This window comes from Drosophila willistoni (assembly GCF_018902025.1).
Source record: "Drosophila willistoni isolate 14030-0811.24 chromosome 2L unlocalized genomic scaffold, UCI_dwil_1.1 Seg196, whole genome shotgun sequence".
NCBI lineage: Eukaryota > Metazoa > Arthropoda > Insecta > Diptera > Drosophilidae > Drosophila > Drosophila willistoni.
Window position 1 is genome coordinate 3,238,811 of NW_025814048.1, and position 15,258 is coordinate 3,254,068.

A 15,258-nucleotide genomic window follows, 5' to 3' on the forward strand; every position below is an offset into this window, starting at 1 on the left:
GTTCCAATATATGTATATGATCTTCTTCAAGAATTATATTGAAGATTGAAGTCTATTTAGTCCGATGTGGAGTTTTGAGTTTTCCTTTCCAAATTTTATTTTAATTTTTTTCTGTCGTTATAAGTATATAAGTAATGGAAAGTAACTGGCAGAAAATTGAAACTTACACCTTTGAAAACTAAATTTTTTAAAAATATTAACAGATATGTCTAATTATTATTTTCAGTTTTTTAATCTGCTGTGAAGATTCAGTTTTCATTTAGAATTTTGTCACTTTATTTTAAATTATGTAAAATTCTCTATAATTTATAAAATATTCAGTCCTGTTGTCATTTTTGATCGGGCTTATGAAGTTTTTACAACACTTTTTAAATAAATTTTTATCTTCAAAAATATTGAATTAATTCCAACACACCAAGACACATGCTCTCTAAATTTCCTCTATCTTGCTTTCGTCTCCGTTGTTTCTAATGACATTAAAATTCTTATTAATGTCCTTTTTAGTTCTTTCTTCTAAAACTGCAGCTTCATGAAATTAAATTGACAAATAAATCAATATTTTCTTTTTAATATGTCGTGCACTTGCTTCGTAGTTATTACACACAATTCTTTGCCTTTTTCAACTAACAGTAGTAATTTCAAGTGCTGTAATTCTCACACACTATCGACTTGCAGGATGCGAAAAATACTTGAACCGACATTTTATGGGAAGTTAACTTTGAGACCAATTAACCTTTGGCAGTTGGCAGTTTTCTGTTGGGGGTCAGTAAATATAGCACTTCAGGAATGCCCTCATGCAATGGTTTTTAATGATAGGCTGCTGCCCCTAGCTTAAAGGGAGGTCAAACACATGGGCACACATGGCCGGTCATTGTGTGTGTGTGTGTGTGTGTGTGTGTGTGTGTGTCCAGTGTCCGGGCTTTAGTCGGAAATACGAAATGTGACTTCCGGCGAAAAGCAACCAAAAATGAATTGTATGTATGAATGTAATATTAATTATTTTTTTTAGTCCGTTCTGTTTACTTTTCCTTTTCCTGTGAATTTCACTCGTAAACTCTATTTGTTGAACGAAGTTAAAGGTATTTTTTGTTCCTAAATAAAGAGTCTGTACAGCTTTAATAGAAAAAACAGATTTTAGGGCACACTCTTTTTTGCCATTGGTAAATTAAATTGAATTTTTTCTCTATCTTGGACAATTTTTCAAGTAGCAATTTTCTCTGTTTGCCACTTTTACTATCGCAGAACCATTCAATAGCCCAGGTCAATAATTTAGAGAAGCTAAGCCAATAAATATTTGATTTTATGCCAAACAAAGTGCAACATTTGGTCAGCTTGAAGCATCTGACGATGATGATGCGGTTGGAGATAGAACATGATGACGGAGGGAGGGAAACAGGGGGAAGATGAAGGCTAGCTACCTGCTGACTGAACACTCAAGTATCTGACCAATTGCACTTTACTATTGCCAAGCTACTTACACAAACCACTTTACCCCTCTTTATATATCCAATGCGAAAAATTAAATAGACGACTTGAAAATACCTTGTACAAGGTCGAAGAAATCGTCCGATTTACTTACAGAATTAAAATCTGTCTGCTGGGTATCAGTATCTGTAACAAGCTGATGTATATTTTCGCCCCCTGCTTCATTTAAAAATGTGTTCTAGCCGGCTGCTTCCAATGAATAGATAACACGCATACGCCATGTAGACCGCAGCCGAAAAGGATAGAGAGAGTAAATAACGCCAGAAAACAACAGAAAATAAAAGAAAATCAATGGCAACAAACAAAATCTAATATCAAATTGAAATTGAAACGACATAAGGCAGGCAAACATCTTATGCCGCATCCCAAAACAAAGTCAAGAGATAAACCCGTCTTTGAATCCAAACTCAAACCTCAAATTGAGAGAGAGACCGAAGCCGAAAGATAGAGACGAAGACATTGACTGATACCAAAGGCTGATTCGGGGGATAAATGCTTCTTCTGATTGTGAATTGAAAGTATTTTTTCCCCTTTTTATTATATATATATATATATAAACCTACTTGTATATGTTTCTACCCCAATGATTTTGTATTAGTTTTATCTGGTGCTTCAAGGGTGATGTTTGGATGAAGAAGGGAAGGGACGCAGCAATTGGTTCATTGTGTCGCACTGCGGAAACGGCTGTGAAAATCAGCAAAAGCATAAAGGATAATCACAGAAAACACCAAAAAATAATTGGATGCTTAGCAATCAGTTAGATACAGCAATAAAAACGAAAGAGTGGAAAAGTGGATACATATTTGGCCAATACTTAACAAACAAAGCCAAGCAATTGAGTGTCCTTGGACACTCATTGAAGTTGAATTGCCAAAAAAGTGAAGAATGCCTCTATACAAAGTATAAATTATTATAAATTATTCTAAATAACTTTCCTTTTAAGACTTAATTGTAGGAGCAAAAAAGTCGAATTTACATGGTTAATTAATTATTTTTCTTGCAATTAGCATTTAAAGTAGATCTTTTTTTAAAGTTTTAAGATGTTAGTGGAAAGTTTCCTCTTGCAATTCTGAAATAGTAATCGTAGAAGTGAAATTGTCAGCAATTATTTGTGTATTTTTCTTTGAATTAGCATTTAAATGAAAACTTTATTTGAGGCTATTAAAATTTTATGTCAAACTTGTTTTTAACAAAAAAAAAAGTGTCCCTTACATTTCTCGTCTCTCTCATAGGTAAATAAAAGTTTTTTTTGATATAAATGTATATGTTAACCAAATAATCTGATTATAAAGTTTATTAAAACTCATAAACTACCAGTCGAAAAGGAGGAGGGAGGGAAAATTTTTGTTTTTTATGAGCAATATATTTCATTTGTGTGCACCTGCTGCATAAATATTTCCAACTGATGCACACATTGCGTATACGTAATCTTTAGATTTGCAAATGAATGCCTAGATAAAACGTAAAATTGATGATTTTTCATAAATTTATTTGTTTATTTAAAGCAAGTTTAACTCATTTTCTCCTTCAAACCCATATAAACATTTTTTTTTTTTGCAGAATGGCAACAACTGGCAGCCAACAAGAAGAGACCAACAGGACAAACGGGAACAACCAAAGGCCAAAATTGTGGTCACGGCTAAAACAAAATGTGTAAAATAAAACACGCAACTGTGGCAACGGCAACAGCAGCAGCAACTACAACAACACCAACAAGCATTCTTCTAACCCAACAACCAGAAAACACAAAGGCCATAAAACCAGACCAAGCCGAGGGAAACTAAACACACAACAACAACAACACAAAAAAAAAAGCAAACCAAAATAACAGAACAAAAGACAAAAAGTGTAAAACTTGCGGCATTTCTTCGAACAACAAAACAGGCGACAAGTGAAAGGAAACGGAAGTGGACAGGCAACAGCAGCAGGAGCAGAAGCATTACGAGCAGGACAATAAAATCTCACGCACCCCCAGCAACAGGGGCCAAAAAAAAGGACATTTAGCTAACGTCATGTATGCCGCCGCCGCCCTAATGGACATGAGCCAGACATTGGCCGCCAGTCTGGCATATGCCCCACCCGATGGCCCGCCCAACGGGGCCTTCTCTCTCTCCGGCACAACCAACGTGAATGTAAGCCAAACTCAAGTGAATGTCAGCCTCTTTGAGGGATCCTCGATGACAGCAGCCGCCGGGCAATTGGCTCGTAATGCCAGTCAGAATGGCGAAACCTATACCCCGGTTCTAGATCGCCCAGAGACATATATTGTCGCCGTACTCTACACGCTCATCTTCATTGTGGGCGTCCTGGGCAATGGCACATTGGTCATCATTTTCTTTCGACATCGTTCCATGCGAAACATACCCAACACGTAAGTGGTTATTACACTCGCACATTACCCGAATGATGTTACTTGAGAGCGGGGGGGCGGGGCAGGGACAGGAAATGGTAAAATATGGTAAAAACACAGAAAATGGGCAATTGGGGGATGCTTATGAATGTGGCCTCATGCTGTTCCTGCGGCTGAAGCAGTTTATGAAGATGACATTAATGCAAGGAGGCTGATCAGAGAGTTTTGCTTAAAAAGGTTTTTTCTTTCTAATATTTATTTAGAATGGCAAATTATGTTGAACAAAGAAAGATTTTTATTTAAAGCTTTTGTTAAGAAAATGGAAAAGTCATGAATAATTACACAGGCCGACATTTTCGAGGTCATGAAAAAGTGTTCTAAGTTTAATAGGATCAGGATTTCGAAAAAAATGCGTTGGAGTTATTCAAAATGGCCTCATTTTCAATATTTTCAAGTTATTATACTCAAAACGTTATTATTTTAACCTATTAATATATTACATAGGTATGATTTAAACGCAATTTACACAAAATCAAAAAGGCGTTTCTTTGTTATCATCCTTATTATCATGCACTTCGATATGGTTCCAAAATGAGTAAAATTCGAACCAAAAAGTATGCTATAGGGATTCAAAGCATTTGCAACTTGTTAATTTTAAAGAATTATTGTAATTTTATGCATCTAACAAATTGTTTATAAGTAATGTTGGCAAACATCAGCTATTTTTCTTAAACAAGAAATTCTAAAATGAAGATTCTTGATTTAAAATCTAGCGATTCGCTTTTTAAAATAGTTGCATACAAAATGTACTGCACTTAAAAAAGAATCCTAAATGTTAACATTGTTTATAGACAACTTAACCTAATGTTTACCAAATAGAGTTTGTTGAAAACAATAAATACTATTTTAGCCTATTGTATATTTTAAGGGGCAAAATTTGACCTATTTCAGAGCCCTCGATACGCCTATGTGATTAATTGATGAAATTTGTTCAAAAAGGAATGTGAATGATTAAAAGTGAATATTGAGCGGGGGAAATGAGAAATATCTGCTCCCAAAAGCAAGAATTCGATTTTTGATATAGTAGGTATATATCTTGTGTCACATATACACACAATCAAGGATATAAGGAATTCAACAATTCCCTATAGATTTAGTGAAAGAATTATTTTGGACGAGAAGCTAATCCCATCAAATGGCTAAAAAGGATACGTTTCTTACTTGGAATCACTCCGAAAATGATAACTTTTGTAATTTCCAGTAGAAGTTGATTTATGAGCGAAGAACCTACACAAATTTAGCTTACTTAATTTGCATATTATAACAAGAATGTTTTAATTTGTAATCAAATTAATCTGTTTGATCCAATTGGCATTCCCACACATGTTTCATACATATTAAAAATAGAAATACATAAATTCCATGGGATTTATATTCTGCCAACTCCTGTGGAAAACTCCATTTTCTATTAATATGAAAAGAGGCTATTTATAGGTAATAGCTTAATATTAATGTGACAGACCTCGCTGACAGACACACCAACACCCGCACACACACACACACACACACATACAAATAAACAAGTAAACATTCAAGGCATTAAAGCATCTGACGAAGAGACAGAGAGAAAGAGAGAGAGAGAAAAAAACAGTAGATAAAAATTGCTACTCAAAATTCATGGGCTGATGTTTGATTTTATTGTTTGCAATATACGATATATATTCTTGGCAATTTCTGAACCGCCAAACCTAAAACCAAAGACTGAGACAGCAAGTGAGATCGAGCCCATGCCAATACAAATAGGCCACGATGAGGCCAGCTGTTGGCCAAATTAAAAGTTGGCAAAGAAATATGCATAACTTTTGTTTCCGCATTGGCCACAATATGTTGGCTATGACTTGCGAATATTAAGATACCAAAAAAACCAAAGAAAAAGGCGTTGGCAATATCGAATTTATATTTATGAGTTGGTTTTTTCAAAATTGAAATTAAATTAAATTCTACTTTTGCCTACTTTGTGCTGTCGCTTGCAGAATGTTCACAGAAAAGAAAAGGTTAAATTTAAGATGTACTTTAAAGGGTCACAGAAAGTTTCCCTAACACACACACACACACGAAACACACCCCAGCTTATATAAATCTTCAAAAATTTGAACATTTGTTAACTTTGCCATCGACATCATGTATACGCAGTGTGTGTCTGTGAGTGCGACACAAACAAAATCCGATTATATTTCATCGCTTGTTTGGTTTCACCATACAGACACATAACATGGCACTGGCTTTGGTTTTGGCATATGCATAAATATACAGAATGAAACAAAATTTTTGTTTGATAAGTTTTAAAAGCGTAAACGAAACCCGTAAGCGAAACTGTAAGCTGAAACCAGTTCAACAACTGCCACCCTCAATGCCTCAATGTTTATTATTAACTTTGTAACTTTTCATTGTCAAGAAAAATAAAAATTCTGTAAATGGAAATTCAATCAAATAAACTTTTTCCAGTCCGGATCGGTGGTGGTGTGAGAAAAGAGTTGGCGGAATTCATAACTGCAGGTGGCCATAATTTATCTTTTGATTGCCTCGAAAATTGCTTCAAATTGTTCAAATTGTCCCCGGTAATTGTCCAGCAAGAAAAGCAAACTTTTGCGCTCAACACGCAATTTGGCATCGTTTGTGTTGTATGTATTTGATTTCTGTCTAGACGCAACGCTGAGACGTGTCACAAAAAGCAGCAGCATATTAAATCAGTCAGACAAATCCAACAGCTGCTCTAATGATGTGCCCCATCCTAACACACAAACACACACACACACACACACGAAAATCAATGAATCACTTAAGCGCCTTACAATCAGAATGACAACGAGTTAAGTCTTAGGTCAATGATTTAGTGTCCATGCTAAGGACGATTAAATATTTCATTCAACTCTGGTGGTTTTTTTCTCGCTTGTTTGTTTCAATCATTATCAGTGGCAAAGTTTCACAGAACACAAGTGCAAAAGTTGTTTCAAAAATTTGCATAGTTTGTCTTTTTTGAGGTTTTGGCCTCGTTATATTTGTTTTCTGGCCAACACAAATATTTTTCAGTTGGCAAACTAAGTGCTCTGTACTGTGGTTGACATCATACACAAAATATGTATTTGTGTGTTTTTTCATTTAAAGCAAGTAAATAGAAGAGTTTTTGCAAATTTGTTTTCAATTTTCATGCAAAAAAGTATGCTATAAAAAATTGCACTCTTTAATTTTATTATTTCGTTTTATTGATTTACTACTTTTTGTGTGATGTATTACTTATTTTTAGCAGGCGAGAAGTTTATATAATTTCGTTTTTCATTTTTTTTTAATTTTCTTTTAGTTTTTGCTGATAAATTGCTTTAGTTTATATTTTTTAAAAAGTATGCTATAAAAATTTTAATTTGTTCATTTTGTTGTTATGTTTTTGGTTGAACTTGTTGAACACTTATTGTTAATCAGAATATAATAGTGGAAATTAGGCTACAACCACCTTTTGCTAAATTTCAAAATTACTTATGCTTATATTTTTAGAAAATTATCTTACTTTATGTCAACCAAAAAAGTATGGTTTGAATATTTTCACTCCATCATTTTAATATTTCATGATATATGTGATTTTTTACTCTTCTTGAGAGCCAAATATTTTGTGGTTTGCGTAAGTTAACACTCATTTGTATGCAAAACGAGAACAGTCAGTAGAGAGCAAAAAAACATAATGAACATTTTGGTTTACAATTTCTGTGTATTATTTGTGTGCCCTTAACATTTCCGCTTAGAAATCGTTTAACCAAAAAAGTATGCTATCCAAATATCACAAATTTTTTGTTTATTCTAAGGCAAATTGAGATAAAAAGCTAAATGAGAGAAAGGTACAATTATAATTTGTTCTCAATTGGTTTCATTATTTTTTAAACCAAAAAAGTATGCTATGGAAAATTTCAAATGTTTATTTAACTGTTTCGTTTGATTCATTTAACCCCTTTTTTGTGTGATTTTCCCCCCTAGAGGAGTGAGTGTGTGGGGAACAAGGCCAACACTTAAGGCATTCATGCGTTAGCATGTGTCGAAACCCAAATCAAGGACAACACTTTAAAAATACAAAATAGAAAACTTGAAATTGTGTCTTTTCCGTTTGATTGCACAACTAAAAAGTAAGAAGAGAGAGAGAGAGTTAGAGAGGGGAAGGCTGAGAGTGTTGCCTAGTGCATTGAGGCAGCAAATTTGACATTTTACAAATGAAATTCTTCTATTTATTTCTTGCATCAATTTCTTTTAAATTTAACCCTTCTTCTTTTAAAGGTATATACTTTCATTGGCTCTGGCTGATTTATTGGTCATTCTGGTCTGTGTGCCAGTGGCGACAATTGTCTATACTCAGGATACTTGGCCATTTGAGCGTAACATGTGTCGCATTACGGAATTCTTTAAGGACATTTCCATTGGCGTATCCGTTTTCACATTGACAGCCCTCTCCGCTGAACGATATTGTGCCATTGTGAATCCTTTGCGGAAATTGCAGGTGAGTAAAATCCGGGATGCAGGAAACGATAAAGGAAGGAAATTACCTTGAGTAACTTTTGTTGTATTTGTTGTTGTTTCGCTTTCTCTCTCCCTCTCTGCCTCGACATCGCTACTAATCTGCAGACCAAACCATTGACAGTCTTCACAGCGGTGATTATCTGGGTATTTGCCATTATATTGGGCCTACCATCGTTTTTGATATCAAACATTCAAGGATACACCATGACCACGCCCTCGGGCAACATAACGATTGAATACTGTGCTCCCTATCAGTCCAAGAATTATGCCAAGTAAGTACATCCAAGTGAAATCTATGATTAGTCTCCTAATATTTTGTAATTTAGAGAGTACACACCATTTGATTTTATGTGACTAGGGGAATGGAAGGTGAATCCACTCAAGTGTAAATTGAATTTATGATTATGATTGAACAAAGAGATTGTTGTCTCAAAAAAAAAAATTTTCCTGGGCCATGCAATTGTCCTTCTACCTGCATCTTGTGCAACATTATCATAAAAATGTTCATTATCATTCCCTGTCAGCAATAGCAGAAGCCTTCTATGGATTGCTCCTTTTTATTGGCATGCCTATGCTTTGGCCATATGCTGCCCCCAAGCCGATGGCCACTTCCACACTGATAAGCAACTTAAATTTAATGCTACCTTAAAGCACCCCCTTTGGCCAAGCCCTTTTGTCCGGTCTTCCAGTGTCTGTCTGTCTGTCGTAAGTTGGAAATCCTTTCGTGTTGGCCAGCGGCAGATGTTGCCACACATAATCTCTGGCCGTGATGTAATTTGCAACGCAAAGCTCAACTGGTTGCTAATTTTGCATTTAATGCATAAAAAAAAAAAATATATATATATATATATATATCTACCCTACCAGCCAGCCAGTCAGCATGGGGTAGCATCATGTGTTTTAAGCGCATTAAAAGCCACGAAAATGAGAAAATCAAAAAAAATTGACTACGGCAAAGATTTAAAGATTCGGCAGGTTTTTACTTTTCTTCTCTTTTCTTTTCTTTTCTTTGTTCCCTTTATTTTTTATGACCCATTTTTTTTTTTCTTTTTTGGGTTGGAATTTTTAATAGCTTCTATAGAAGCCTCTTATTAAAATTTTGAAATGATGTCAAGACAAATTTCCGAGTTCATCATGGCAACTTAGAAGTGAAAAAGACATTGAAATGATATAAACATACAATGCTGCTCAAATTAATAGGTTTCTTTACAATTTGTGAAAGTTAATGACGTTCATTATAAGACCATTATTAATGATCCAAAATACACTTAATTTCTGGTAAAACAAGTTAGGAAATACATAAGTATCAAATAGAAAAGTTACTCCAAATTAACAAATTTGACCATTTCTGTAAATTACAGAAATTTTAAAAGAATTCTTCGGCAAAAATAATGTAACTTTTGTTTTAAATATGATCGTTATAAGTATACTCCAAAAAAAAAACCAAATAAATGTTCCCATTAGAACTGTTAGAGTTCTTTCTATGGGATCTATAAGATATAGTGATCAGATTTCAACTAAACTAGCTAAAAAACTGCAAAATACAACAATGTTTGTGGCAATATTTTTTCAAAAAACTTAGAAAAGAAACATGTTTTTTACTAAGACTATTTGTTAGATTGTTCCTACAAAAGCTACATATAGTAGCCCGATCAGGCTAACTTCTGAACTAAACCCACTCATGATTATAATAAACTAGAATGCCAAGTTCCATTCAGATGGCTCTTAAATTAAGGGCTTGAGATTGATTTAAATATACTTGGTCTCTCTTGTTTAACAAGAACATATAACTATATGGATTCAGAAATGGCTGCCTTCCCACTTTATAACTATCCGACCAATATTGCAATATCCTTTGGAATATCATTTTTGTCACTTTCAACCCAAAATCTCCGTAGAATAATCTAAAGTTGTAGACTTGTGTTTTTTCTAACAAAAAGTAGTACAATTTCTAAAAGATATCTAACCATTTAAAGAGCTAGCAAGTGTTGAACTTATTCAGTTGAACGGCATTGTATATCTGTTGATTGTCAAGTTATTTTTATTCGTTTTTGTTTTTTGTTGTTTGGCAAGTTTTATGATGGGGACCATAATTCACAGTTGGACATTAGCTAAGTAGTTAAAGGATACGTGCCAAAAAGAACTTGGCTACCCAAATGTGTCGTAAATTTTCTCTTGGGAGAATTTCACTCTAAGCCTGTCTCTTTCTCTTTCATTCTCTGTCTTTTCTTTAGATATATGGTGATGGCAAAGGCTTCGCTGTTTTATCTATTGCCACTGTCCATCATTGGGGCTCTGTACATCATGATGGCTAAGCGTTTGCATATCAGCGCCCGCGACATGCCCGGTGAACAGTTGAGCATTCAGAGCAGGACCCAGGCTCGAGCTCGTCGTCATGTGGCCCGCATGGTTGTGGCATTTGTGTTGGGTAAGTTGTTTATCCTCATGTCTTTTCAATTTGATGGACTAATTATCTCTCTCTCTTTGACAGTTTTCTTCATTTGCTTCTTTCCGTATCACTTGTTCGAATTGTGGTATCATTTCTATCCAACGGCTGAGGATGATTTCGATGACTTTTGGCATGTTGTGCGAATTGTTGGTTTCTGTACCAGGTAAGAAATTGTACCCCAAAAAGGGGGGAGTTCAAATTTATGTGAGTGAGAAGTGGAAAACCCTTTTGGGCATTTAAAAAAGAAATGGCAAGAAGAGAAATGTTCAGTCATAAATTTTCTTTTTATAGTTTTTTACCCCTTTTTTTGCAAACACTTGTTCCTCTCTCTTCTTTTTTTTTTCTCTGCATTGCCTTGGGCTGCATAATTTTTAATTGAAACAGATTATGCCTGCAACTTAACTATCTATCCCTTTACCCCCTTCCTCAGCCCCTTGCCGCTTTTGCCTAGCTTTCCCTCTTTTAGCTTTTGGCACTTTGGTAAATTTATTTTTGTTGACAGCTCCCGACACTCTTCTCGTTGTTTCCCTTTTCTCGTCTCCTTCGACGTGCTGTAAAATTCTGAAAATAATGTGTCAGCAATTTTGGGTTACTTCATTTTCCAGCCCCCTGCTCGCCAGTGGGAGGGGCCGAAAGCTATTTGCATTTTGATGTGAACGAGAAATAAAAGTTTTAATAAAATAGCGCAAAAAAACATAGAGAGAATGTGGGGAAAAGTGAAAAGCACTTTAATCCCCTTTGAATAAACATTAAGTTCCTTCGTTTGAACTGTTTTTGGCTGTCTAATTATGACCAAACCTATTTGGGCCTTCTTCTTCTTACAGCTTCCTCAATTCGTGCGCCAATCCGGTGGCCCTCTATTGTGTGTCCGGAGTATTCCGTCAGCATTTCAACCGTTATCTCTGCTGCATTTGCGTCAAACGGCAACCGCATCTGCGACAGCATTCGACTGCCACTGGGATTATGGACAACACCAGTGTTATGTCCATGCGACGCTCCACCTATGTGGGTGGCTCGGCCGGTGGAGGCAATCTGCGCGCCTCGTTGCACATCAACAATAACGGTGGTGGTGGCGGAGGAGGCAATGGTGGTGCTGGAGGAGGAGGCAATGGCGGACGTGGTGGCAGTTTTCATCGTCAGGACTCAATGCCATTGCAACATGGCAACGGGTCTAGCAATGTGGGCGGAGGAGGAGCCAACACCACCGGACGCCAGGCCATTATCAATGAGAAAAGGTGAGGCACGTTGATTGTGGAGCTGCTGGAGGAGGAGGAAGTGGTCGTTTCGTTGCAGGCCGATGAGCAGCTCTAAAAATTCCCAATTTGGCAATTGATCTCACCTTTTGTACGAGTGTTCCTCCCACTCTCTATCTCTTTCTCTATCTCCTCAGTGTGTATATGTGTGTGTGTGTGTGTGAATCTCTCTGTGTGTGTAAGTGGGCCAATTCTAATTGGCAATGATGATTTATTTTACCCTCCGTGTATATTTCTGCTTAACGTTTCCATTAGAAAAACTTTACCAAGGGAATATCCATTTCCCTCTGCCTCTCTCCCTCTCTCTGTCACTCTCTCTAAGTTTTACCTAGTCTTTAAGACTCACTTTGTTGTAAATACAAAATATATGGCTAGCAAAAAAAAAGAATACATATATTTATATATATATATATTCCCCCTCCCTATTCAATGTGATGTGTTAATTAGGTTTAAGTCACTTATTATGTAATTATTCAATGTGAAATACAAAATCCGCAAACAGTATCAGTAGATTTATCTTAACCAATATGCAATAACTTAGCATTTATGACTAACTAATACACAAACACATACACACACACACACAGATACAAATTTTAACTAATTATGCAAAACATATTTGTTGTCAGTAGGTTAAAAAAAAAAAACAGAAGGAAAAAAATTAAAATCTATATATCAGTAGGCTTAATTTTAAATATACTATATATAATACTTATATTGTAGCTTATGTTATGCTAAATAGAAAAACAAAAATCTATATATAAAATGTGTAAACTTAAAAAACTATTTCCATAAATGTTGAAAACGTAAAAAAAAAACACAAAAATTTGATGTTTATATTGTTGTAGCTTTTTTTTTCAAATGTGGCAAATTTTTTTGAGCTACTGCAAATTTTTGGAAATTTTTTGCAGTCAATATCAAAGATATATACGGCTTGAAAAGTTTACTTTTTCATAACTTTTCAGTCAAAGTTGGTAAGTACAAATCTAAACATTTGTTAATGTTTATATATTGTAAAGAAATTTTTGATTTTTCGTCAAGTTTTTAAAGGCTGACGAAAATTTGAACTTTGCACTATTTAGAAACTGCAAAAATTGTACAAATTTGTATTGGAAAATGGTTTATAGCGACATTTTTGCTTTTTATCAAAACTTTTGTTTGTCGTCTCGATTTGGAATTTATTTTCTAAATATTTAATATGCTAGATATAAGAGTCTTAGATCCTGATTTTAAGCTGTTATATTGCGATTTATAAAGTGATATGGGCAAAAGGATAATGGTCCTCTTATAGTTATTCATTTAATACCCGGATTCGTTGATTTTTGTAGGTACAAAAGCCGTCAAAGTGTTTATTAGAATTGAAACCCAAAAATTTGTGTTCTCTACATCTAGCCAAATTGAGAAGTTGTGATTTATTGCTTAGATATTACAAACCTTGTTAACTTTGAATAAAATGGGTTACTGTGGTTAATTTGGGAGTAAATTTAAGGGAAATCAGTCAGCTTAAAGGTGCAAACTGGACTTAAAAGACTTTAGACCTGCCTTGCCTTTTTATTGTTTCATATATGCAAATGAAATTAAAGGACCTTACAGCTCATTTCGTAAGAACAATAAAATAATAACAATGAAATAATGACAATGAGAATGTATAAAAGAGCTGCGGTCAGCAATAAAGTTATATATTAAGAAAAGGAGAAATGTGACATTTTCTGGGCTATCTGATGGGTTAACAAAGAGATGATAGAGGTGAAAACACGAAACTGGGACAGACTAAGAATTTGAAAGGAGTGGGTTTTTCTCTTCTATGGTCAAAAGTTATGATTAATTAGAGGTGATCATGATACGGATTCATTCATTTATTAATTACTAAGTGTATATATAATATGTACCTTTCGGTTATATTTTGGTTTCGTATGACGTCTCAGATGAAGTTTTGTGATTTATAAATATTCTTTTGAAAGGAATTTTAGGACATCTAAATATAAATATTAAGTTTTGTGGCTTATAAATATTCTACTTAAATGAATTTTAAGACGTTTAAGTTTCAAAAAAACAATTCCAAGATAATCAAGCCAATCTATCAAGATCAAAATCACCAAGTGAAGACTCTAAAAAAGACTGAAAAAGTTTCAATGATTTGAAGCTGTTGTAAAATATTTGTTTTAGTTTTAAAAATTTTAGGAAATCCTTAACAATTTTTAAGTGATTTAGTTTCTCTGAATATATGTAAATAAATATGTCTGTTTAGACCTACCTTTAAATTGAATGTCGGTGAATAAAATGGCAGAGAGCTAAGTTAATTTCTTCATATTTCCCTACCATATTTAACATTATCTTTATTATCTTTCTTAAATTTTCAGTCTAATGCAACGCTACGAATGTGAACATAGACGTTATTAGTGAGACAGAATGTTATCCCCATCTTTGTTTACTGTTCGCAAGACAAACAAACAAATTTTGATGTATGAAAAATATTTTGGGAAAAAGTCAATGCAGGACGTTGACATTGAAATGCAGCAAATTCTAAGCCAATTTTAACTGTGAACAACACTTTTTTTTTGGTTTTGGCAAATAAATGAACTTTTTTGGAAAAGAAAATAACAACAACAACAAAAAAATGTGTGCCTAGATGTGTGTATTTTAATTGGAAAGTCAAGAGAAAGTAAGTAAAAAAAAAACGAATGTGTATGTAGTAGAGGGCAATTTGCTTATTTAGACAAGAGGAAATGAACAAGACAATAAACACAGTCTGCGTGCATACACACACACACACACACCCACATATAGAGACACACACACGAAACAAAGGTTCTTACCCCAGAGCACACAAAATTTCATTATGGCATGCCAATCAGTAGCTAACCAACTCGCTTTTGCCACTTTACCAATCGCCTTCTGCTGCTGCTGCTGCCTCTCCTTCTCCCTCGCACAGTCTTTTGTCTCTCTATTGATGTTGTTATATGTAAATTGGAATGGAACATGTATAATCCAAAAACCCAACCCAAAGTTATTGGCATCCAATAAATGTTAAAGTCACAATGTATCCACACACACAGAGCATAGTGGGGCATGGTTAATCCCACACACCCTAAAAAGGGCTATAAAGCCTGACCCTGTCTTGTCTCTGTCTCTGTCCCAGTCCCAGTCTCAGTCCATTCTATTCT

General features: G+C 34.7%; 1 protein-coding gene across 1 annotated transcript; it reads left to right on the plus strand.

Moving 5' to 3' along the window:
* The first annotated feature begins 3,043 nt into the window (after nucleotides 1-3,043).
* Nucleotides 3,044-14,627, plus strand: LOC6640240 (neuropeptide CCHamide-2 receptor). The gene is made up of 7 exons (XM_002063566.4): nucleotides 3,044-3,856; nucleotides 8,153-8,372; nucleotides 8,498-8,664; nucleotides 10,627-10,820; nucleotides 10,884-11,004; nucleotides 11,666-12,076; nucleotides 14,455-14,627. The coding sequence occupies exons 1-7, from the start codon at nucleotides 3,498-3,500 to the stop codon at nucleotides 14,492-14,494; spliced, it is 1,512 nt and encodes a 503-aa protein (XP_002063602.3). The 5' UTR covers nucleotides 3,044-3,497; the 3' UTR covers nucleotides 14,495-14,627.
* The last annotated feature ends 631 nt before the right edge of the window (nucleotides 14,628-15,258 follow it).